Source organism: Pseudopodoces humilis, chromosome 8, assembly GCF_049639895.1.
Source record: "Pseudopodoces humilis isolate 2021_Gansu_Grassland_sample_001 chromosome 8, ASM4963989v1, whole genome shotgun sequence".
NCBI lineage: Eukaryota > Metazoa > Chordata > Aves > Passeriformes > Paridae > Pseudopodoces > Pseudopodoces humilis.
The window spans coordinates 21,349,643-21,376,706 of NC_142207.1; the positions used below are offsets into that span (position 1 = coordinate 21,349,643).

Sequence of the window (27,064 nt, forward strand, 5' to 3'; positions counted from 1 at the left end):
TTAAGGTTGCTCTCACATTAGTTCCTCTGGCAGTATAAGAGAAAGAGTTAAAACCAGAGGGGTTCATACTGGACCCAAAGGAAAACATTCTGCCCACAGGAACAGCCTGGTATGGGAGCAGGTGGCACTGAGGCTGCGCAGCCGCTCTCCCACAGAGGTTTCAAGACCAGACTGCAAAGCACTCAGTAACTTAGTCTAATCTCAGAAGTAACTCTGGCTTTGAGGACAAAGTTGGACCAGGAAATCCAGCAGTCTCTTCCAACCTGAATTACCTGTGACCCTAAAAAGTCCTGCTAATTTCTGGGAGTAAGGCAGCTAAGCCTCTCATACACAGACTGCCTACTGAAGATGCACATAAAGATTGACTCGAGCAATCGCTATGTTTTATTATGGTCTGCTCTTAATGTTTGTATTTATTGAAGTAAGACTAGAAATAATTTATTTACTGATTTTGCTTAATTTTCCATACTTCAAGAGAACTCCACAAGATAAAAACACTGCAAGTCACATATTGAAGTATAATTACTCTTAAACCACTTATATATTCTTTAAAATTCTATTTCTAAAACTGATTTGATTGCAACATCCTCTAGTGACAGACAATACCTCAGTCTTCTGTGAGTATTCAGGTAATCTCAAAAGAAAAAAATGCCTGACATCACCTTTATACACACTGCTATATCTTAAAGATTCTAACATTTGAAACAAAATTATCTAGTGCTTGGCTTTGAAAGACTACCCACTCATCCCTGTACATTTTTCTAGAACACCCCCTGCTGTTCTACAAAACAGTTTTTGGTAAAACATAGGCCTAACAAACATGTACACATGAAGAGCTCCAAACTGCTGATATTATTTAAAAGAAAAATTAAAAGCCAAGAAACTAAACTTGGGATCTTTCTGTTATGAATGATGATGCATAAACATGAATAAAGAGCCCTTTTAGTCTTTTTTAAGGTAGATTAATCTTGAATTTGATTTCCTTTCTGGCTTTACTGGAAGGAAAGAAATAATTCTAGTGAACAAAGCTACTTAAGACTTGAGCAAATTATCTATACACCCACCCTTTCCTTTCAACCAGCTAATTAGTGTGGCTACCACCTTATATAATAAATTTATGGATCATAAGAAAAATTGAAAAATAAATTCCAAAAAGAGAAAAGTAAAGGTTCTGACCTTTTCATCATTGGTAGTAGACTCTGGATGAGGTAAAGGACTATCTTGATGAGTTGTCTCTACAACTGAAGGTTCTTCAATTTTATTTCTTATAATCGGTGTTGCAAGAGGAGACAGATCTAGAGGCATCTATGAGCAACAAGGTAAAACAAAATTAGTTAATGTTTAAAAAATTAAACTAAGAAAAAAAAATACAAATAACTGAAGAGAAATATCAGCCCATTACAAGACAGAGGTGCAGATGTTTGAAAGATCGTGATGCAGATGCATTACCAGTCAAGGCTATTTTACCAGCACCTACATGAACACCCATCTTTAGTAACAATGTCTTTCAACAGCAATATTTTCATCAGCAATATTTTCATCAGACAAATATTTTCTTCTTGATAATTCTTGATTATCTTAAATCTTCTTGATAATTAAAAACATTCCTAAAGTTTTCAATTTCCAAGGGTCATAAGAAAATTATAGGTGCAGAAGGACTGTGTTACAGTTAAAAAGTTGCAGCTAAATTACGGTATTATCCTTCTGTATATTATTATATTTCATGCCACAAAGTACAAAATCCTAACCACATCTGCAAATTGAGGAAGTTAGTATAGACAAATTTCAAGCTTATTGCAGCTAACAGTTATTGAAAAATCAAATTTTATATTACTACACTGGTAAAATTCACCAGGATATCTGAAATGCCCCAAAGAAACTGAGTTACAAAAGCACTTAATACTATAGATTTGAAAGCCTGTATTCCTGTCTAGTCTGCTATTCAAATACTTCTAAAAGAAATTTCCCCCAAAGAAGTTTTCCAAATGCTTTTTTTTTTTTTTTGTCAATTAAATTCCTAGTTTTCCTGTGCAATATATTACTAATAGACAGGGAAGACTGTAAGAAGTGGAATCTTTTCTCATATCACAAGTGACTGTTAAATATTACAGAAAGAACTCAACTATCAATCCCTTAGAAAGTCTGCTATTATGGTACATTTTAATACACTTTGCCATGATTGTTTATGTAAGTAAATCATCCAGAGATATGGCAAGACTGTGGTGACACAGAGGGCAGCTTGGAAAATTAGTATCAATTAAAGAAATAGACAAAACGTTTAAAATACTTTGCAATACATACAACCTTCTCCAAGACAGTGGTGAACTATACCGAAAATACAGTCTTGGTATATCAAAAATCAATTTTACCATATGTCATGTTATAAACACAGTCAGCATATAGCAACTAAAAAAATTAAACTTATAAATCCATTATTTGATACAGATGTGGTTACAAAGCAAGGGCAAGGTTTAGTCAGGAATTGATAATAATCCATACTATTTACAAGTTCCTCTCAAAATTTTTACTGAAACAAAGGAAATGAAGCTACTGATTCTGCAAAACCTATATGCATAAAACTATATTCTTAATCACTACCTATAGAAGTCAACCAAACAATCAACTAAAGACAAAATTATCCAAAGGGGACATTGAACAGAATTTTTTATTTGCAGAAGAAATTAAATGCTTAAATTCCTAATCAGTTATGACTGGGAAGCACTGAAATAAGTAACAATAACACTTAAATGTATGGCAAGTTCCTCACAAAAACATGAATTTGCTAAGCAGATAAAGTCCACATTTTTTCTTGTATTTCAATCTGTACATTAAAAAATAAATAGATCTTTACATTGTAATCAATAATTTTTAGACAAAAGTGTTTTCAACACATAATAAATATAATCATAAGCAAATTAGACACTTCTTTAAATTTAGTCAGTACTTAATTCTCATTATCATGATGAGTAATTCTTACAATAACATCAGTATTTCAGAACTAATCAAAATTATCAGTGTTCCCATACTATTGTTTTCATGTGGGTTTTTCTTTCTGCTAAGAACTCCTTACATACAACTCTTTTCAGATTTTTTTGCTTCTCCAGCACCTAATGAAATTCAGTCAAAACTAGTAGTTAACTTCCACAGATACAGACTAGATACTTTCATGATTAGGACAATGTGTCCCATTGTCAATGCTAACTAAGCAAAATTAATCAGGTAAACTAATCTTCAGAAGGGAAATCACAGATTTGTATTCTCTACATACAACACATATAAGCAGTTAACATGATTACTGGTATAGTTTAGAAGGCAATATATAAATCCAAAGTTTGCTTTTTCAATGGAATTTCTGATATAAAAAAAGTAGAAACTCTGATGAAAAAAAACATTTTGAACATACTTTCTTAATGTCATCTTCAGAAGCCTTTTTAAACTCATTTTCAAAAGGACTTGCTAATTCATTGAATAAGCCCACTTCTTCACAGTTCTTCAAGAATCGAGTTGGTGTTGGTGTCTGATCTGAAAAGAAGTGTATAAAACCCCCACAATTTTATTTTTACAATACCATTTATGAACCTACCTGTTGTAAATACTTTTCAGAACACAAACAAAGAGAAAGAGACGAGGATGTGGCTGGGAGCCCTCGGGCTGCGTTCTGCCCTGCGGGGAGGCAGCTGGCAGGCAAACTCCACCTGCTGGAGACAAGCACCCGGAGCCTGCAAGCCACCAAGGCCCTGACAATTCTGGCAGGGAACTACAGCATTGCTTTTGTGGCCACGAACCACAGGGAGCTATTCTCAACTGCAGAGCAGAACACTTCAATGAGCAAGCAGACTCTATTTTCAAATAAAGGTAAGGACTACATGAAGGCTTTTAATTAGAAAACAAACGAGAGAAGTGCTCAGCTCAAAGCCAGTTTGCTTCTCTTTTCCTAATTTGACAACAGTAGTGATTACTTCCAGGTGCATGGAACTTCAAAAAGAAAGTGTGACTCTGTGCACAAGATTGTACTGAGTCCTATGATGCCTCTGTATCAAGCTGGAATCATAAGACTTCGGGCATCTGGGTGACTACTCCATGAAGGAGTTTCAAAAATATCTTTATATAAAATTCCTGTTAGTATATAAATTTGCCTTATTTCAGTGTTATTATCAGGTCAAAAATAACCACACTTGCCACAAAGTTACTTGCATTTAAAATATTGTGAAGTGGTATGATTGTGTGCACTTATTAAGCCTAGTGTCTACAACAGTTCCCACACTGGAATGTGACTGCACAGAGACACTCTCATGGTTTCATTTTTAAACACCTGATTATTTGAAAGGTCCCTTCTCTTGTGGTGTAATTGACAAGGAGCACATTTAGAATTTTAAAATTTGTAACTGCGAGTTTAAGAACAACTATTTTTTTCTCTGCTCATCATAAGAAATTAGCAACATGCAAGGAAAAAAACCCCAAAATATCTTTTTGAAGTTCATTTAGGTTGCTCCACCAATGAAAAAACCCCATACTGTAAGCATGCAACATCAGCATACTTAACACATGCTATCTTCATTCAAAAACTCTCAAATAATGCTATCAAACTGGTGATTACTGCTGATCCTGTACAAAAGTTGTAATTACTAAGGATGTAACATGAATTTGGAGGTGGGAATAGAGTATTTTGAATTTAAACTAAAATGAAAACAAAAGATTTGATCTTTCTTCTACTATCTCATTGGAAGAATAATCACTGATTCATTCTTCTAATATCACCATGATATGTAAAAGATGCCACATATTTTAAAATCTAAGAGACAAGTAATATCAATGAATAATTAAAACTGAAATGCAGTTTAATTTAGTTACAGATCCTCTTAGGCATAGTCTTTATTAGCATGTTTTTACTGAATATTCATATAATTTAATCAATTATTTAAGTATTGCCAATTTGAAAATATTTGATTATATATCAGATACAAATAAAAGTAACTTATGGAGAATAATACTGGCTTCAAATTCTGACATGAATTACGTAAGAAAACACTGCTTAAGCACACACTGCAAACAAATACAGTGAAGAAAATGTATCACATTCTCTTAACATATATCTATGCATTATGTACAGAAAATGCGTAAAGCACGTGCCCATTCCAGCAGGAAGTGAACAAACTTAATAAAAGTATATGCTTACCAGCCACAATGACACTATCATTACGAGCCGGACCAAATTTCAGTGTCATCTCATGCTTATGTTTATGGACAGCCAAATGATCCTCATTGGTAAAACGCTGCAGCAGAAAGTTTTAAGAAACAGTTGTAATTGGGAGTGTGAACACAACAAATGCCATTCCACAGAAAGCAATTTTTACATGTTAAACTATCACTACTATGTTAAAAGACAACCCTCTAAGGCAGATACATCTTGTTACTTGGTCAACAGTACCAAGCAGAGATATTATAAAACTCAAATGATGTTCATACTAACTAAATATACCAGGGAAACCATAGTGTAAGTACCTGCCTTCATCAAAAGTCCAAGATAAAATTTCAGAGTGCTGCAGCCTCCATCAACCATCAGCAAACAGCCATTTGCTGTATTAATGGATCCTGACAACGTCTAGTAATTGATCACCACTACTTGATTACTGCATTGTGTGTATTACCACATTAATGAGAATTGATCTGTAATCACAAACTTCACTGCATTTAACAGCATAAAGATAAAATATACTATAGCTCCTGCCCCTGACCATTTACTACATAAAACAAGGGGCAGGCAGAACAGGAACACTGGAATGATGCCAGACAACTGGAATGCTGTGAATGAACTAAACCTACTAGCATTTTAAAAACCTCTCAGGTTTGATTGTTTCATGCATACTTTCCCCCAGATTTGGGGTATACACTATAAAAAAGCAGTAAGCAGACAAATTAAGTGCTGTAAGAGAGATATTATTACTTTCACTATTTGTTTATTTTCACTAATTTGCTATGCATCTGTAATTGTGGGTGAAGTTAGTGTTTCAATTGACATAATCTAAGAAAATGTTTCCCAAGATGCAGCTTTCCTAAAAAGAACACATTTTAGACAAAACACTGAAATTCTTAATTTTCTTTGTGAATATTTGAGCACCAAATTATGTTTCTGGTTATGCTTCACAATTTAAGTCACTCCACATATATCTTATAACAGATCCAATCCAAGAATCACCTCTTAGGAACCAGTATATAAACTGAATTGACCTTAGGGTACAGTAATCCAGAATGTTTCCATGAGAAAGGACGTGCATGTAGAACTGTGATGGAAATTAAAAATAGAGGATCACTGTAAGACAGGGTGAAACAGGCAGGGGACTTTTTTTTCCTTAGAACTCTCTTAGCTCTCTGTAACTCCTGTGCCCTATCTCTGCATACAGCATAAGCCAGATATTTCTACATTCCATCATGCTAAGAGTTCAGTGTATCTTTCTGTCCTCACTAAAATGGAGCAGCTCTTCCAGAAGGAAGAGAATGTCCAGAGCCTGACTCCCTCTCTCTGTTCTACAGTACAATGCTGGCATCTGGAGAAGCCTTGTCCATTTGCTAGTATGTGAACTTCTCACCTTCCCTGGAAGCATGGGCTGCTGTAGACCCATGATGTGTCTTCTGTGAGATTTAGTTACCAAAACTTCTGACACTCTACACTGTAATGAGATTCAAATAGGATGGGGACAAATGTTGCTTAGGAGAAAACCATCCTCATCTCTTACTTTTGATGCCTCTGAACACACTAGACACCTTAGAAACAAGAAATCTTAGTCCTCTTCTACTTTAAATACAGAAGACTACATTATTATAACATTAATGCTGCCATTCATCATAAAAACTAAGTTTTTAGAATAAAAATGAGAGTATCTTGAATTCAAAATCCAAATACAACAAAATACACAATTATAATGAAAAACATTCAAAAAATCAATTCTATATAAAGACAGCAGCCATTATATTATGAAAAAATCAGCTTATGAAACTAATTTTATACAAAGGATGCAGGATTGTCCATCTCATGCAGCAGATAATGCAAATGCACTTATTTTCAGGTTACTAAATAAAAGTGCTATGACAGCTTCCTTTTAAGCAACCATCTCCTAAAATTCTCCATAATATTTTTATCTTTCTGCTCACATTCACCTATATATATACACTAATGCTATTTACTAGAATTCATTAAAACTACTATAGGAATTGAAATGTATTTTGTGGCATGCGTATTGTTATAATCTTCCTATACACATCAACAATATATAAAACAAACTTATGCCATTAAATATCTGCAATTACCACAGCTATGAAGATTAGTTACAGGTAACCTTCACACTGAGCACCCCACCAACACTGAAATATTCTAGAAAATGCAGGTCACAAATTAGGTTGTTTCTTGATTACTTTTCTCATGAAAGCAAGTAAAGCAGGGCTAACAAATGAAATTGTTTTTAGTGCAGAAAGGACAATCTGTTTTTTCTTCTATGGACAGCATTTTGGATAAATAGATAATATGCTACAAATTCTTGCTTTTCAGCAAAACTTAAATACTTTGTATCAATTATCACAGGCCCCTTTTCTTCCATCACTAAAAATACATTTCACTGTTTTACTTTTATTTGAACAATGGTAATAACTTCAGTTAAAACCATTACCTGGCCACATCCAGGGGCAGTACATAAAAAGGGTTTGTCATCACTCATATTCCACAGGTCGTTGTGCTACCTGTATTAAAATGGAACAAACTTCACAAATAATGCAACAAATCATCAATATATCAACATCCACAAGCTATTTTAATATTCTATGGGCAAGAATTTCTGCCTTCTAACTATAGTAATATTCTAAATACTCATGATTCAAACAGAATATGGATTTCAAGTTCTGTCAGGAAGGCACATAAAATCCACCACAGCAGTTTCTGAACGTACACCTCAATCACAAATCCACATGTTCACATGTAACATGACTAATTGCAAAAAGTATCTGAAAACACATTAAGAACAACTTGTCACTGAAATCAAATACACTATAATAATGATCCAGTTCTCACAGTTAAAAAGAGATCAAAGCAGCAGAAACACCATGCAGTCGAAGTTCTGGTGCCAACAGATGAGAAAGGAGTGTTCATTCCTTAGCCTTTTCACAATCTTTATTTAAAGCTCATCATTAGAGATAAGTTGGCACATAGCCCTTTGTGTGAACTGTTACAAATTTAATTACAAAAACATGTACTTCAGTAATGTTTCAGCTACTAAATTACTGTCAGGCTAAAAATACTTTAGAAAGAAGTAAGATATTAATGATATTTTGTGCTGTTTTGCATACTCACCCCACATACTAATACACTTACCTGCCAGATTTCACATATAAACCTGTTTCATAGGGCAAACTATCATATCCTCCTTTTCATGGCAATGAACTGTAACTAAAAGAAGATATTAATTACTGTGCATGCTAAAAATATAATAACAAATGATTTTGTAAAGATAAATTATAAAATGTCCACTATTCACCCAGGAAACACAACAGTTTTTCAAAGAAATGATTTAGTTCAAGGTATCCTCTAGTTGTGGCATGTATATTGTGGAGGAAATATATTTGTCTTCAAATGAGTATTTGTATGAAGAATTAACAGTGTTAGTTCTGAACACTATTTAGACTGATGAAGCAAATAAAGATGAATAAAGATGTTTTTATGATTAAAGGTCATAGGCAGAATAAACCCATCTCTTCCCCAGTGTGGTGGTCATGTAGAGTTGCAATGATGCTCTAATTGTCTAACCATCCTAAGAATGTACATTTCTGGTACACATCTGGGCATTAGACTAGCACTAGACACAAGACATATCAACTAAGCATAAACAAATAATTTCAGCCTTATTCCCTCAGAGATCTGTAGCGAACACAGTATCTGATCCCTCTGGATGTACCTGTACAGTAAAAAACTACTGTGTATAGACTTTTTCAGATATTCCTTCAAAGAGGACGAGATCCCCACGTCCTTGGTAATGCACACCCAACAGCAAAGAAAGAAAAAGATGGCATGCAGGAGATTCTAAACTGTCACTTCTAAATACATATGTTTCAAAGAATGAGGATACTGAGCTGAGATCAGAAGTCGAGAAGAGATGAATGGCTGCCAGCAACTTTAGTCTTTGGCACTGACAGCTCTGGGAAACATTTACATCCCAAAGGAAGGATGCCAAAGCAAATCAGGGTTGAAGACTGTTCTGCTGTTCTTTGCAAAGAGTTCATAACCTGTGTCAAGTTTCTGAAGGAATGAAGTATTTTTTGAACTGTTCAACCTGTGAATTTGGTATTTTCACTAATAAGGAATATTAACAAAATTATGGGCAAATCTGAATACTCATGACTAAGGCTTCAGGGGAAGAAATAAGGTCCTTAACCATGACACTTTATAACCCTACAATATGTGAAACTTCAAAAGAGTTAACAGCTATCCCACAAGTTTATTATTCTTCTTCAGCTATGCAACAATCTAATTTAAATGCAGGCTCAAACAGAGTTAGTCTTGTTTAGCTCTCAAGAGGAGTTTTTTGAAACCTGTGTTCATAGGGCACTGTGCATTTTTAATGGCTACATGTGCCACCATATGCCAATATGCACATATGGATATGTATTATGAGCAGACAAGTAATATCCATATCAGAAACGTCTAATAGTGGAAGAACCAATTATAATTTGAGGTTCTTTTTAATCCAAAGTATGAAGATTTTGATTAACCAAAGTGCATGTAGGACATTTTTTCCACTCTGTTTCTATGTCTTATCAGTCTCAGAGATGCAGTTTCGGCCATAAAATCTATTCCCTCCATGCTGTCAGTATTTTTCATAGGTGAGAAGATGTAAATTTTTTAGGTCTGTTCATCTTCTCTTTTCAAGGAATATTACCAAAGCTCATATTTGCATGTGAAGCTCTTATCTGGTTACATGTCTTAGTTTGTGAAGCCTGTGAATTCTGAATGCCTGATATACAAGTGAAAAATCAATCCTTGTGAAAAAGAAAAGCAGCGCTGTCCTTCTGGCAAACTTACTGGAAAAAAGTTGGAGATAAATTAATTTCCTCATCTTTGTAACATTATTTGACTGAAGGCCACATGGAATTTTGTGAGGAAATCCCTTGTAAAGAGATTTCGGATAACATCTGAGGAAGAAAATTATGTTGAAGCACTGAAATTTTTGCACCTAAAAGAAAAAAAGTTCACTCACATTCTAAGCAAGACCTTGGACATTTTAAATCTAAACAGAAACTGGATCTGACAGGATGGGAAAACAGAGGGCTCACATTCGTTAGTGCAGCCAAATTGGTAAGAACTGTATTTACCTATTACAAAGACAAATGCAAGGCTTGCACTTAGAACAAAATAACTCCTTGCAACAGTGGAGGCTGAGGAGCAACTGGCTATCAAGTAGCTTTGGGGCAGAACCTGTAATTCCTGGTGGACAACAAACCCAACACAATTCAGCATCATGTCACTTGTAGCACTGAAAGACAAGAGGCTACTGGGATGAATTAGCATAGGCACAGTAATGAGATGAAGGGAAGTGATTATTGTCCTTTGTTTGGCACTCTACAGCTGAAGTGCCATATCCAAAGTTGAACTCCTCAAGACAGCTGAAAAACTGGAGAGAAAACATCTGGGGCCCCATCAAAACAGTGATGTGTGAACTATTACATAACAAGGGGATGCAAAATTTGTTCAGAATAGAGAAGAAATGCTAAGGATCTGCCTGCTGTCTTAAACTAGCTAATGTATTGATATAGAGAAGTCAGATCCAGACTTTAGGTAGAGGACAATAAAAGGATGAGGTGCAACATTCATGAGAATCCAAGAAAGTTAAGAGCAAGTGTAGAGGAAGAGGAAAACACAGCATTAAAAAAAAATCCACAGTGAGGGCTTGCTGAACACTGGAACTGGTTGCCAAGTGGTGCTGTGAAATCTCGCAGATTTCTGCCTTGCAGAAATTCAGAATCTGACTGGATAAAATTCTGAGCCATCCAAGAGAACTCCGAAACTTAAAGCATACCATAAAGAAATCATAGCAGGAACAGAGGTGAACAACCACAACGGACAATCCAAACTTGGATAATGTTCTGACACATTTAGAAGAATCTGCATGGTCAAAAACCTGGTGCTGCTACAAAATACACACAAACCCTATCCTTTGCCTCCTCTTTTCCTTCTGAATTGCATGCTGCCTGACAGGGATAACAGAACTAACACAGAGAAGGCAAATTTTCAGAAAAAAATGTTTGTAATTGCTACTCTAATTTCAAAGGAGTCTCTGCTGTAGACTGCTCAAAGTGAGAATATGACAGTAAGAAACAAGAATTTAGAAAACACCTTTCCTCTGAAAACCAAAATAGCAACTTAGATGCCATCTTGCCAAAAATGTTACTGACCCAGCCAAACGAGAAATGTAATACATGAAACAATAACCCTGTCACTAGAGGGGAATTACAGTCACCCTGGACTGTTACCTAGGCAACAGCTAACACCTTGCCCCATAGAAAAAAGACAGTTCCTGCAGGAATCCAATATAAATGTGAAACTCCAGCCTTAACTCTTCTCTTCAGATAAAATGAACATTCAGTGAAATGATTCTTACTACAGTCCACTGAACCACAACTCTCTTCTTATAAGCTTCAAATCCTACATTCCTTTCAGTAGCATAAAGAAATCCATATGTAGAATTCCAGTCAGAGTAACAGCATCAGAGCTGAACACAGGAAAAACTTGATATAATCTTGAGAGTATGATCAACTTCAGCACTAAAATCAGACTAATAATCTCACTTTTTTGGTGTTTGCTCCATATTTTCAACACAAAAGTAAAATACATTCACACCATGCCTATTTAAAATGTGGCAAGCCTCTTTTATGACATTTGGAATGTAAACGGTAAACTATATAAATAAATATATATTCATCTTTAAAATATATATAATATGGATAAATAAAAATGACTTTGCCAGTAATTCACTAATATTTAAGGCAGTATGCTTATTTAAAAAATAAAAATATCTCTATAAAATGTCACATTAATATGTATCTAAATGTGCTACAAAAATAGCTTCAACAATTATCAGCATATTTCCATAAGTTTTTAATTGAACACCTTGGGTACACTTGGTGGAAACTATTACTACATAGTCTGAGGCTTGCTTCCAAAATACCTTTCAGAAGACAATTTTACAAAGAATAGAAGCCTATACTGACTTAAGCCATGTCTTGCTGGCTTATTTAATTGCTAAAGATTCTTCTGTTTTCTCTTAATTGCCTACATACCAGAGCATGGAAAATATAACTGACACCTTATTTCAAAATTTTTTCTAGAGAACATTTAAGCAGCAGTTTAAAATGTATATGTATCAATAGTGCTTGCAAAAACCTCTTCAAAATTTGCTAAGAAAAGTAATTCTTCACACATATCTAGTAAAGACTCACCAGACTTGCAGCTAAAGCCTCTACTATACCTGTAAGAAAGCAAGGTGTGTGTGAAACGACATCCATGCACAGAGCTGCTCACAGGCTGTGCAGTCTTACCCTGTGATTTCTTATTTTAAGCACTGTAGCAATACAGAGATTGTCATCCTGTAACATCAGGGCTGAACAAACAGCACAGAAGAAAACTGCCAGAACTGAACACAGAAAAGACAGCTATGAGAACAACCTCACTAACAAACAAAAACCGTAAAAGTTTCTGAAGGACAGCATTCTTCCTCTGGCCAACAGGCAAGAAGAGATGCATATTCTCACAAGTGTGTCACCCTCCTAAACAGGACAGCCCACAGAAGACAATGTGTCAGTCTGCAGCTACAGCAGTAGCTGATTTATCTCCTACTGCTTACATGAGACACCTTGTAAGTACTGCTTACACCCAAGCCTTGCAGCTACATTGACCACTTGCATGTGGCTCCAACCCAAGAAATATCTGTAAATTTCTGGTTTGAAAAAAATTAAAATTGGACAAGAACTGTATCAAGCCATTGAGACAAGTCAGAATTATAGTAGCACACCAGCATTTGGTCTCCTCTGAGTCCAAACACTACGAAGTGCTCATGTTACAGTACCAGTGATGCATTTTCCTACGGATGTTTGCATTTCCTCAAGACTGATCATGTCTACTCAACATTTCCTTTTATTCATTACATTGGATCTGGGATTGTGCCCCCTTTTACTGCAAGATACAAAGCCTTCCTGTATAGAGAATTATTAACTCTTACTAAACTTTTTTGATGACCTCATCATAGTGTGTAACTACTTTAGTTAATGTAAGACTTTACTTTAAAGCTTCATTTTATAACAGGAAACTGAAGCATAGAAGAACCAGGTCAAAATTTTTAACTTTTACCAACTTTTAAGAGTTCTACTTAGAGTACATACTTATTCAGAGTAAAGCGAACTGAACATATTTGCTGCAGTAAAGAATAACATTCTCTTAGTGGTTACCTGGAGAGCTGAATTTAGTGCTTTGCTTAGCTCCTTCCAAGCTGTCTTTAGATGGGGGGAGGTAGCTATTTTTGTTTTCTCAATTTAAACACCTCACAATTAAGAGATGGATTTTTCATGCAACCAAACAAATAACAACAAAAATCAAAATGAACAAGGTATCTTTACACTTTCAACACTTGCATACAGCATTCACATCATAAATTTTAATCACTTCCCACATTTGAGTCTATTTCCACAATTTTCTACAGAGGTAGATTTGCAAGTTGTGATTTCAGTAAAAATCAGAAGTTAGTAGTTAGAATACACCGCTTGAGAAGTGACATGAACTTGAAAAAAAAAAGCAATTTGTATTGTAAAAGGAAGAAACCCCATTGCTCTACTTACCTGGAGGGACTGGAGCTATATTTTCTGTTTCCTACAAAGCAAAAGAAGAAAGGTGAAGCAAAAACGGTGTAATTAATACTTGACCATTACAGTGCACTTCCAGAAGTGATCTGATTGTATTCGTGCAACTGTCGAATTTGGCATTTCTAAAAAATAAAACTGAAGAATTAAGGAAATGGAGGAGATAAAACTTGAAAAATTAGAACATTTCTCCTCATAATGAAAGTGGGACTGGCATAATGTAACCTTGTAGATTCTGAAAGAAAACTATAAGCCATAGTCCAGAGTATTTAAAGTTCATAAATAGCAATGGCCGGCAAACAGGAAGACAGGTGCTCCTTCTTCACATTATGCTGCTAGCACAAGGCTCAACTTTTTTTCTTTTAAAAAGTCAAATGTTACGCATTTTTTGCTGATATTATTACTTAACTGCTAGTATCTGATGTCTAAAATTAATTCCATACCTTCCATCATTTGTCTATATTCTATAAAGGGCAGAGTATCTGGACAGGAAGAAAAGATGATTGACTTAAAGACAAAAGAAAGGATGATTGACTTCACAAGTTCCAGGAAGAACAAGACAGCCAGATGAACAGATAGTCACATATACAGTAACAAAGCAATTAAATTCCTTCAGCTGCAGGAGTGGCTTCTTCCACCAGAAGATCCATTTCTGGTAAACAGAGAGCATTAATGGCATAAAGAAAGGTCCTTAGGCCTAACACTTCATGTTGGCTGAACATGGTGGTTTCTAATTCAACCCTCTGGCTTAATGATTTTTCAGAGACACCCCTGATACTTCTTTAACTTACTAAAAATTCAGGCTGTGTGAATACAGCTCTTGTAGATAAGCAAAATGTCAATGTACCTCATAAAAGAAATACAGAGGGGTTAATATTCCTCCCACCTTCTCACAATTTGCTTACAGAAATATTAAGGCTTGCTTTCCCCAGCTCATTTATCTAGGTTTGAACATCTTCAACCTAACAAACATTAGAAACCCAACCTCACTATTTACACTTGTTTTAACAAATTTTAAAAAAGAAGCTTAACAAAAAGTTACTTGCTTTTCACATTTTCTTAGATTGCACTCCTGAAGTCTAAAATGGAATTAATTAACTAAAAATTTAATTCTAAAAATCTTTAAATATATCAAATATCTCACTACAGGATTCCTCTTGCTCATTAAAACAGAATGAACTTTTTCTTTCCTGTAAGCACTTCTATAAATCACCATTGGATTTACCTGGGAAGGAAACATAATATGTTGCTTGGAATGCCTTGCTTAAGAGAAGCTCTTATCTGAAGTGAAGCTAATGGAAAAGTTTTCAGGCTGAACTGAAGCTGACACTGAACAAAGCTGAAAACAGTACAGCATAAATGTGGGAAAAAAAAAAAGAGGCATTATTGCATAAATATTAGTCAATACTTAATATTTATGTCACTAACTATATCCAAAGCCTCCTTAGAGCGCATATTATATGTGAAACAAATACAGTTCAGTTATGCAGAACAATGGTAACTTGAAATCTATTCAATATTAAAATAAAAGTTAACAGTATTGAATCACATTTGCACATCTGAAAATAAAAAACTGCATAATCTTTATACAAAAGCTCAAAACTATGTTAAGAAACCATTAGGAATGTTGATGTTATAAATAACTTTAAGTTAGGAAAACTTAATGGATGTAAAAAAGTGTAAAAAATTTTAAGTTTAACTTAATTAAGAGTAGAAGAAAAAAAAAAGCTGATGACGAAATGAACTTTTAGGACTAGGCACATTCAAAATTTAATGAAACAAGAATGAAAATACCATAGTTCATGCTGTTCAATGTGGTCACAAAAGAAAAGCAGCATGAAAAACAAGATTATTAATAGAAGTATGTATGATGAAATTTAAAATCTGAAAGCACCTTATATTAGCTACTGCACAGTCTAGAATTTTCTGGAAAAAGACCTACCAAACATATTCATATTTCTAGAATTCAAGTCAGGGTAGAAATATCAACTACATTGTGAAGAAGATCAAAAGCTCAACTACTTGATTAAGCATTAGCATGCAATGTCAGTATTGAAACATAAAATCCCAATGGATTTTTAAAAGAGCTGCTTCACTCTATGTACACATTAAGGTTTCTTATAATTTGACAATTCTTTTGAAGCATTCTATAACAGCCAGTCCTGATAAAATTATTGTTTAGTTTTTTTTAACAAGACAACTTGCCAATTTTGATTCTGGATTGCATAATTATTAACACTTCAGAATTAATTCAAGTATGCGAATGCCAAACTGGACTACAGTTTGTCCCTCTAAAATTACATCCATTAACAGACAGCAACCTGTGTCAGCGGATGGCTGAAGAAATTCCACCTGGAACACTGGCAGAAGACCTGAACCACAAGGATTGGTCTGACCCTCTCAGCTCATGCTGAATTTAGCATCTAACCAGAACTAGCAGTCTTATGACCCAAACTTCAGAACATTTCTTTTTATTACCTCTTCTCTGGCTTTATGCTCAGCAAGAAGTGCGGATGTGACATTCACTGCCATGAGTAGAATACATCAAAAAGAAAACGAAACCACTGCTTCAAAAGGTGATAAATACATTTCAGCCATGTTTGTGGTCACTGTTTGGAAAGTAGGGGATGATTCAGAACGTTCAGATTATTCAAATTTCTCATTTCAGCCTAAGAAAACAGGTGACAGCATCACTACTGGAATATAAACACCTCTGGGAGAAAGCTACAGAACGAAAAGCAAGTGAGGGACATAGAGTGCATGAGCACGGCATAAAAACACACAAATGGGTCTCTCATCCCCATCCAGGGATGCAAAGACGCCGTAGAATAAGACTGCAGAAGCAACATGGCAGCACACGTTTCCCCTAACTCCAAACATGAGCTTACATCTTGACATAAAACATTTGTGCCTAGAACATCGTGCAGCTATCACTAACTGGGGCTCTGTGACATGTTTTTTCACGTGAAAGCTTCAGAAATGTTTTATTTGACAACTCGAGAGGCATTATGCACAATAACAGGCAAAGTCAATGAGGAAACTGGTCCAGGAGGTTCAGCTCTATTGCCAGATACCAGGCAGGCCAACACCTCTCTCTGGTGCAGAAAATCTGTTGTTAGCCCCCCGCCCAGCATCCCCCGCACCCGTACCCTTCTCCGCACCAGCACCGGCACGGACCAAGTTCTCCCTCAGAGACGAAGATGGATGCAAACGGAGGCCTCCTTGGAGTTGGGGCGAGGCGGAAAAGCGAGGCCTCGCTGCCCCCTCCTCCCGCCTTCCGCGCCGCGGGCCGGGCCCGGGGCAGCTCCCGGCGATGTCCCCGTGGGGCACCCCGCTCCCGGATGCGCTGCAGCCCCTTCACCCACCCGCTCGCCCCGCCGCCCTGCGTCCCGGGCCGCCCGCCAGGCCCTACCTCCGGGCGGGTGCCGGTGTCCGCGGCGCCGGCCGGGCCGCCCCGCCCCGCTCTAGGGGCGGCGGGAGCCGCAGGCCGCGCTGGGGGAGGGGGCTGCCGCGGAGAGGAGCGGCGGCGCCATGTTACTGCCTCCCGGGCATCCCCCGCCCACCGCCGCGCCGTGCCGCTCCCGCCCCGCCGCCCCCGCCCGCCGGCGCCGCCGCAGCACGGAGGGAGGAGGAGCCGCCGTGCCGGGCCGAGCCGGGCCGGGCCGTGTTTACAAACTCACCCGGAACGCGGCCGGACCGCACATTAAAGGCCGGGTCCCCCGCGGGCTTCCGTCACCTCTCGCGAGAGCCGCGCTGACACCTCCGCGGGGCGGGGCGGGGCGAGGCGGGGCGGTCACGCGGCGCGGGGGCGGGGCCGGGCGGGGCCGTTCCAGCTGCCCACAGCGACCCCGGCGCCGCGGCACGGGCGGGCGGACGGAGGGACGGACGGGCGGACGGACAGCGCCTCTGCCGCACTCGGCACGGCGGGCAAAGCTCGCCCGGTGGAGCCCGATTGGTGCGGCCGTGGCGGAGGGAGCTCAGGATGAGGTGCCCACCCTCTGCGGCGGGATCTGCAGGAGGGCAGGCAGCTGAGGACGGCTGGCACCACGTAGAGAGACTAAACCACTGCAAGGCTTCGCTCAGCGGCAAGGCATCATGCGCTTGTCACATCTAACTTTCAGAATAATCAGAGCTTCAAAGCCCTGTACGGGCGAGGTTCCCTATCTTTCAATACACCCCCACTCAGGGCAGGAGCGAGGTGTGCGCCTGAAACCATGGTTGTGCTCAACATTCTTGGTTAATGTATCAAAAATGCTGCAGCACTGTAGAATAATGGCAAACGCCTGTATTTTTACACAGGAGGAACTAAGAGAATTTTGGATTCTTTAAAAAAGTAGCATAACCCTATATGGCAATACAGTTTAGCTAGTGTGCATTCTGAATCACACATGACACTTTAATTCTGTTAATGTGTATCATTTGATCTTGTTCTGAGACTGATCTGAGAGTGCAAGGCCATAACAATAAAGTACTTCTAAAAAGAGTAGTATCAGTTCCAGTAAAATACATTTTGGCTGAATTTCTCTGAACTTGCACAAGTCAGTATGGTATGTTTTATTTCTTGTGTATGGTTTTTGTGGGCACTGTACAGCACTTCTGCGAAGTTCTTCAAGATATGGTAGGATAGAAAGCACTGCATAGAAGTACACTGTCTACTTAAAGGTGGAATTATTCTTTAAAGTAGCATGTTGCAAGGAATCAATTGTACATGCAGAAGAGAGGAATAGAGATCTTACTTCTTCAGAGAGCAACTAAGACCTGTATTAGAAACAAGTATTTTTTGATCGTTTAGCCTCACCATTACATAGCAGCAGCAGTCCTAAGCCTGGACTAAAAAACTGAACTACAGGTGCCTTTGTTCAGTGTGAAATTGATGCAAAAATCAAAGTGAAGGAAAGCAAGAAAAGGGAAAAAAAAAACAGCAGCAGGATGTTCAATTTTACCTGCAGCAAGGGATGAATCACTTTTACCTGCAGCAATAACTGAATAGTGTAATTGGTAACTTCAACATTTCCTTAATTTTCCATTAGAATAACATGTCTATTACAGAGGTGGTGTCATGTCTGATCTACTGGAACAGCAGGCAGAACAGTTACTCAGAGACAATGAAGATCTCTGCTTTAGCTGGCTTCATCTTCAACAGTAAAACATGAGCAGTCAGTTTTTCAGTCTGGAGAACCTAAAAGACAAATTTTCATGAGCTGGCCATCTCTAAGTTCAGCACAGTCCATGTCAGAAGAAACTGAAAAAGGTTTCAGGGAAGTAAAGCCTACAGTAACAGCTCATGAAACTTAAGTTTGGGGTCTCTTACCTACAGGAATATTTCTTGATGTAAACTCTTACAGGAAGATTAAGAGATACCGGTCTGTTCCTGCTCTATTAATGCAAAGACTGGGTTGGGGTATTTTTTTGTAAGAAAAAAAAATATGTCTTTTACACATTAATAATTGTTACTTTTGTAAGCATTTTAGGAAAACTGAGGATCCTCTGGCAGAGCACTGAAATTGACCAAGATCTGTTGGAAAGGGATTCCATGTGCCCTGTAAGAGTTCACCTGTCAGTGTCTGCCCATCACTCATTAACTCTAAGCCACTTACTGTCTGTAAGGAGGATAATCCTCTGTGTGAAGGTTTGTTGCCTTGTTTTAAAAGTCCTTGATTAATCTTTATCTGTGGAACCCAGATCTATTCTTTCATGACTGGTATAACTGAACAGCCACTTTGCCTGAGTTTGGCCTATGCTCACCAGCCTAAGAGTGAATTAAAAGGCAATAACCTTGGGGAGATGTTACTACTACAACAACCTTCACATCCACATATAGGATCACCCAAGATGTCCACTGCCTTTCAGGCAAGGCTGATCACAAAAGGGTTCATGTTGAGAAGGTGATGCATGTGGTAGAAGATAGGATATAAATCCAAAAATCATCATTCAAATCTGATTCAAGTAACTCATGGTGACTCAGGTGTCTTTCTCAGTGAACTTACAGAGCAGTAATTCAGCCAGGTCTTCTATCTACACCAAAAACCATTACAACTCCACAGAAACATTTTATATGCAAACAAATTCCCAAACAGAATTAGCAGAGTTGGAGCTGGACTTGACCAAAGATCCCTATTTGTCTGAAGATCCCTATTTGGCCAAATCCCAGTGATATGGAAACCTGAACCTTGAATTAAGCTAGTCCACTGGGCAGTCCATGATTTTAGGAAATAGACTGCCACCTCAGATGCCTGCAGTGATCCCTGCTGTACTGCAAGAGAAAAAAGTTCACCATCTACCAGGACAGCAGTAGACAGATGAGCTTTAGAGTCTAGAGTACCTTTCAGCCAGGACAAATGTGTCAGCTTTGCAATCAACAGCTTGCAAGAGTGGGTAATAGCAAGTCCCTAAAATCACCAGTGCATGAGCACAGATCACATGGAAGGTACCTGCAATATGCTTCACCTCCTACCCCCTCTCACTCCTCAAAACCCCCACTTCCTGCTCTAGTTGTGTAAGACACTAATATTGTTCTAAAACCACTAATTTAAGATGCTTCATATCCTACACTCCTAAAATTCACATATATAAAAGAACATTCTCTGTATTGGAGATTACTGTTTTCTACTAAGAACATACAGGGAAAGTTATTTCTCATGCTAAGTTCTAGAATTTTGCCACACAAATTCTACAATCATTTAGGTTGGGAAACACCTTTAAGGAAAGGTGTTTTAGACCTTTAAGATCATTAAGTCTAACTGTTAACACTGCAGAGTCCACCATAAACTAAAGTGGACTGAAGTCCACTAAACCATATCTCTTTGAATACCCACTTGGTACTTTTTAGTTCAGGTTAAAACAAAATCTTACCCACACCTTGCACTTATCTGAGCCATTAATAATTTCTCCACATCCTCCAATAAAGTTTCCTGTATTTAATTCAGTAATTACTTAACAGCAAGATGACAAAACATTTAACAAGCTTGGCTTATATTCTTAAAAAGTCCAGCTTGTATGTTATAGGATCAGATTATTTAATATTCTGCATAAAGTTTGAGGCTATCACCCCCACTCCCCCAGGTAAGTATAGTAGCACAAAGTGTTTTGCTCCAAGTACAGATGACACCATTAATGCATTTAGACTGCTACAAGAGGAGTAAAGGTAGATACTGCAGCTGGTTTTTTTAACCAAAATGCTTTAATCCTAATGCTCTTAAAAGAATGTGTGAGATAATGCAAAGGCTGACTACAAAATTGGAAAGGTGGAAGCTCTTTTAATTAAGTGATGCTGAAAATGCAGTAACTTTATAAAATATGTCCATGTATCACAACTAAATGTCTTGGACAATACTAAAGCAGTTGTTTATTTAGCTCAATGGTTAGACACTGGTTAGATGCTAGTGGAAAACCTACCATGGTAATCAAAATATCTAGTGTACTTGAAAACTGCTATGAGGAGAGGTTTCCTTTCATTTTCATGGATCTGTGTTTGACTCCATCTATCAAGAGGTGCCAGAATGTGTGTGTCAGGTAGCCTAGGAAAAACCAAAAACACAGGTGAAGGAACAAGGCCAGCAGTACAGCCTTTCACACTTAATCTCTGCATCCTTTGATCTTTCAAGTGTATGCGACACTAATTTTAATAAATGTTTGACTGGAAGGGCTCTATGCAATATGTCATTATCAGAAGTAATGCATGGAGACAGAATTACAAAATGCCATCTTCCATATAGCCCAGTGAGAAAGACAATAAATGAAGGCAACAAGTTGACAGTTAAAGTTGTTATCTTTAATGAAATGACTTTGGAAATAGCATCAATTTCCATGACACCAACATTTTGGGAGTCCCATAAAATGCAGTTACATTCCAATGCCAATATTACAGGCAGATCTCCATTCACATGGCAAATAGGATCAAGAAAGCAACCATCAGACAGAAGAGACCCATAGCTTCAGACAGGGCAAATCCCAGGATAGCATATGAGAACAGCTGCTGCTTCAGAGAAGGATTTCTAAAAGAAAGAGAAGGTGTAAGACCTTTTTATCCTTACAATTAAGATGTTTTTCATGCAGTTTAACCTCACACTTTCTTGCTACAGTTTCTATAACAGGAAAATCCAATAAATCCAAATAATTTTTTTGGCAAGGATTTCACTGAAGACAAATTAGTTGTCAATTAAGACTAGACTCAGGTTATGTAGATGGTGTAAGGGTTTTGAAAACGAGCAGTTTTTCTTACTACACTCATATAACTTTTGAATTTGACTTCTCTACATCCTCCTATGCAGAAACTCTCAGTGCTAGCCTTTAGAAATTTATTTCACATCTGTGACATGAGAACTATACTCCAAGGAATTTCATGTGTATCATGTTTTAAGCAGCTCTTAGGGCAAATACAGGAACTGAAACCACTTAGCACTAGCAAAGAAAAACAAAACAGAAAGAAAAATGCAGCAGTTTGTTGCAAAAATGCAATGAATATGTCTTCAAAAAGTGAGAGGAGAAGATCCCAAACATAAAACTATGAAGCAATGTTCCACAATCTCTTATTGACATGTTCATGCCAAATTCAAAACTTGATATATTAACTGTACTGAAAACACTTGTTTAAGTGGAAAATTAACTTTCTTGTCTTCAATAAGGCTTAAAAATCTTTATTTAGAAGTAAGACTTAAGTGATTGAAAAAGTAGTGAAAAACATGAAACCTTTTATGCCTCTATCAGTTCTGCTCTTCCATGATGCCAGGTGAACTACTTCTATTACAGGAATGTTGCAAAATTACCTGAAAGTTCATCCCTACTACAAAATTCTCACCCTTGCACCCTTCAGATTTCTAAAAGGAATGATAACTCATTTGCTAAAATAACTGAATATTCAGAGATGGAAAGCTGAATGTGTCAGAAAATCAGGAATCCATTCCTAAACAAAGATGCTGACTATGAAGACTAAAGCATACAGACTCTCAGTCCTTATTACCAGTTCTCAGATTGTGTTTCTTTAGGACTTTTCCTCTTACATGGAAAAATATACAGGCTGCATTTTTAATTCAGTTCTGGAACTGAATGCTCCAACACTGGGCTTCAGTGACCGAAAAACTGACCAAGTGTAATGATGAAATTTCTTTCATGGCTCTCCTCCAGGAAGAGTGTACAAAGTTCTGAATTTTATAACAGAGCCATCCTGATGAATATGGTACAGCTTCATTTGATTCTCTTCAGCCATGTGTATCAGTAACAGTAATCATTAACAGAATTTATTACAGCACCATTATCTTTTCTACAGTTCAGCTGTCTCAAGATACATCTGCATACAATTAAAGAGTTTTTAAAGGGAGAGACTGATTACCTGGCATAACCAATGATTAGACTACCGAAGACTGTTCCAATACCAGCACCAGAACCAGCCACACCCACTGTGGCTGCACCAGCACCAATGAATTTGGCAGCAGTGTCAATGTCCCTGCTGATAGCACTTGTCTGGAATTCTCTAAGTGCTACTTGGGAGACAGTATTTTGGGCCCCATTAACTGTTGACTTGCCCTAAGGAAAAAAAAAAAAAAACCATGAAAAAGCATTATAATCAGACAAAAGACCATGTGATAGTGTTATTATGCAGTTTTAAAAGTTGTATTAGATCCAATGTCTACTTCTTCAGACTGACCAGAGTGTAAGTCATAAACTTCAGAATGTTACCTGTTCCACCTGAAAGTATCAACTTTAAATGTGAAAGACTTCTCAGAGGAAACAGCAAGACAGCAACAAGTGTAATTAGGTGTTTGACTTAAAGCAAGTTTCACACTATAGGTATTTGAGTTAGTACAAGTGAACTCTGGGTTTAGGACATTTAGGCTCACCAGATAATTTAGGAAGATACAGAATTTTGTTTATAAGGTACCTCTCCATTCTTGACCTCTGGCCTAGACAACACAGACGCCGAAATTGGTCTGTACAAGACTCTTGATCCAGCACGGATCTGTAAGAGGAGGAAAAAAACTGTAAAAAAAGAAACATTTGATCACAGGTGTTCCATACAGAAGTGTGTAAGATAATAAGACTATTAGCTACTAAGCAATCTGTGAACTGCTAGATATACAACAAAAATACAGAAGCAAGCACCGCCATGCAATCTGACAGCACTGTTTTCAGGAGATATACTGCAAATAGCCACACCATTCACTGAACCTATACATGCATAATGCTGACCAAAAATAGAGCAAAACAGCGACAAAAAAGCCAGACCGACCAGAAGGTAGTAAAACACATTTTGAAATGAACAAATAAAAGCCATCAAAATGAATTTCAAAGTCGTTAAATGCACAGATGTAACCTAAACTTTTGAATTTAGCGGAGCACAAATGAATGAATCCTTTTTCACAAGCGGCCTGCATGTGTCCTTGGGCTCCCAGCAGTCTAAGGTCATACCGGCTCTTGCACAAAGCTCTTCCTGAAGGGGAAACCTGGGCCTGGACCATGCAAAATGAGACCTTCAGCAGGCCAGAGAGAGCATTTTCGTGCAGGACAATCTCTTATCTCTGCAAGGGCAAAAAACCCCGGCCTTGCACAGGATAAGCAACAGGCTGGAGTTTGACCTACAGCGAGGCACGGAGCACAGCAGGCCCAGGAGCTGTCGGCTGCGCTGACCTCCCCCTCCTTCGGCGCTCGTGTGCGAAGGCCCCTCACCTTGGCACAGGGCCCTGGCCGCGCCAAAGAGGCAGGAAGGAGAACGCGGCCCTGCCGCAGTCTCCCCGACCCCCACCCCCACGCCCTTCGCTCTCGGGCGGGCAGCGCTCGGTACGGGTTCGTCCCAGGGCGCTGCCGCGGGGCTCAGAGGCCCGCTCAACCCGAGATCGCCCCGCGGCCGTCGCCGACACCGCCGCCGACAGGAACGGGGCCGGTGCGGAGGCGCAGGCGCCCCCCGCGCACCCCCACTCACCAGGGAGGGCGAAGTGGCGAGCTTGGCGCAAGCGAACATCTTAGCGGGCGGCGTCCCGGGGCTCACGATCCGGCGTCTCTGCGGAGAGAGGGAGAGGGTGAGGGGGCGGCGGGCGGGGGCGGCGATGGGCGCGGATGGCGCGAGTGGCGCGGCTCTCACCGCTGCGATGCCGCGCTCGGGCCGACGGGCGGGCGGGCAGGGCCGGCTGTGCGCAGGCGCGGCGGGGCCGGGCGGCGGAAGGGGCGGGGCGCGGCCAAGGTCACTTTGTGCCGGCGCCATTGGCGGTGGCGGGGGGCGTGGGGCGCGCGCGCCGCTCTACGCGCAGCCGCAGGGGCGGCGCGCCCGCCGCGCGCGGGGACGGTCCCGCCGTGAGGGCGGCACCACTGTGAGGGCGGTGCTGCCAAGGGCGGTGTCGATACCGGTGTCGCGCCCATTCCCCGGGACTCGGGCAGGGAAAGGGGCTGCGTCCCTTGGGATGGAGGACGCCTGCTGTGTGCAAAAGGGCTCTGTTCAATCAGTCATTTCTGCACGATGAGCAGATTCACACCCAAGTAACGAAAGAATCCTTTTTAATCACGATTAACGGAAATAGGATTATCTTCACTGAGCTGAGCATGTGTTCCCGAGATTCCCGTTTTAATCACTTACATGTGCTTTTTATGTTTTTCATTTGATAACGGGATTATTATTTAAATGGTCAATTGCTATTGTAAGTGGTATTAATGCCAACTACTAAAGACACTGAAAAATCGACGTTGTGAGTAAAACACTGGTAAACATTAAGTTGTAGGATTTTCCTTTGACACAATCTGTGCCATAAAAATAAATTCTAAAATAGTGTGCTGCAAACGGTCTCCAATGGACCATGAGCTGCATTTAGGGATGGGAACAGCCTCAGGATGGCTCCTGCAAACTTACAGGACGCTTGATGCTGCTGTCACTGGTTAAACCACAGATGCCACAAAGCTGAGACATGCTCCGTTTCAGCAACTTGAACACCCCCCAACAAACATGGTCAATGGGTGCTTTCTACAGCTACATAAAAATGTTCACCATAATGTTGCTTTTATAACCTACAACGTAGTGTCTTCTGATCCTTAGGTATGGGAGAGGTGTAATCAGTTGTAGGTCCGAAGGTGAGAGACAATGGTCCAATTTGAATTTCCCAGCTTTCTGCTCCCTGCCTCAATCCAGCAGGAACCAAACCAGTGTGCATCCAGACTCATAGTAACAGAGCAGTGAAAAGTCAGTCTGTAAAGGCCAGCAGAAGAGGTTATAAGACAGTATTTTTGGGTGCTTTTCAGTTTTTTGGTTTTTTTTTTTTGTTTTGGGTTTTCTGGGGTTTTTTTCTTTTCACAGCTTACACACATTTTTTGGGAACTGAGGTGATCTGAAGTGTCTGCCACATGGTTCTTCCATAGACAAATACTGAGAAATAAGTATCAATGACAAAACTTTTTAATGGTTAGAACTCTTCACTCAAAAAATTTCAGTCCATATGCTATTGTGGGAATGTGTATTTCCATCACCATGAATAAAACCATAATTCAAAGGCAAATGCTGTAGTGTTGGAATGACTTCAATGTGACATGCTGCTGTACAGTGACATGCAGAGTATCCCATTTCTGAAGATGAGTACCTCACCTTAGGAAGTGCAGAAGCCAGCAGGGTGTCTGCAATGAAGAAATTCACTTCATGGAAGGATGCACAGCAGTTAGAGACGTGCTTTCTCCTTGGGAAACTGGAGGTCTGGACCTCCAGGCATGAAACAAATCTTCCCCCAGCTCTCATGAATGGGGAAGAAAGTGGAAATTACCCTCCTGTGTACACACATCACAAAGTCACATGGATTCCAAACCATGTTAAATAGAAACTCTCTTCTTTCACAAGAAAAGTGCTCTCTTCTGTCACAATTCCCATCACAGAATATTTTGTAAAAAACACATTCACAAGCCATTTTTTGTGAACAGTATCAAAACCACTATTAAACACTGGTTTATTGTTGCTTTTAAGGCATAACATCTGATACTGTGTTTTGAATGTGACTCAGACGTTCCTTTCAGGAGGATTTTGAAGAGCAGTTACTAATCTCTGGGGGCCAGGCTGAGTTTAATTCAAGCAGATCTTCATAAAGAAACACTTGTTAATCTCACACCGTTTCCTATCCTATGGCTGACCTGCTGGTAGGTCCCCAAGGAAGGGCATCAGTGCACTAAAGACAGTGTAATTTCTAGTTGCTCACCACATTTCTGAAAGTCT

At 39.0% G+C, this 27,064-nt stretch overlaps 2 protein-coding genes across 10 annotated transcripts in view; both read right to left on the reverse strand.

The window, feature by feature from the left end:
• ATF2 (activating transcription factor 2) overlaps positions 1–17,642 on the reverse strand; it is a 47,848-nt gene extending 30,206 nt beyond the window's left edge. For 3 of the 9 annotated variants that reach the window (XM_014249484.2, XM_014249485.2, XM_014249477.2), the window contains exons 1-7: positions 17,571–17,642; positions 13,870–13,900; positions 8,360–8,434; positions 7,662–7,731; positions 5,177–5,273; positions 3,404–3,522; positions 1,177–1,305 (exon numbers count right to left, since the gene is read on the reverse strand). In XM_014249484.2, the coding sequence (XP_014104959.1) occupies positions 1,177–1,305; positions 3,404–3,522; positions 5,177–5,273; positions 7,662–7,709 (393 nt within the window). In that variant the 5' untranslated portion in view covers positions 7,710–7,731; positions 8,360–8,434; positions 13,870–13,900; positions 17,571–17,642. Of the gene's footprint in view, positions 1–1,176; positions 1,306–3,403; positions 3,523–5,176; positions 5,274–7,661; positions 7,732–8,359; positions 8,435–13,869; positions 13,901–14,333; positions 14,562–15,115; positions 15,230–16,368; positions 16,543–17,039; positions 17,132–17,302; positions 17,360–17,570 lie in introns of those variants that run through there. The other 6 variants (XM_014249479.2, XM_005519819.2, XM_014249483.2 and 3 more) reach the window with 6 other exon arrangements.
• Positions 17,643–21,639: 3,997 nt separating this feature from the next.
• ATP5MC3 (ATP synthase membrane subunit c locus 3) lies at positions 21,640–25,028 on the reverse strand. Its single transcript, XM_005519821.2, has 5 exons — positions 24,965–25,028; positions 24,806–24,883; positions 23,768–23,845; positions 23,219–23,412; positions 21,640–21,884 (listed from the first exon to the last, which is right to left on the reverse strand). Exons 2-5 carry the CDS (start codon positions 24,842–24,844, stop codon positions 21,770–21,772), a joined length of 426 nt encoding a protein of 141 aa, XP_005519878.1. The 5' UTR covers positions 24,845–24,883; positions 24,965–25,028; the 3' UTR covers positions 21,640–21,769.
• Between the last annotated feature and the right edge of the window lie 2,036 nt (positions 25,029–27,064).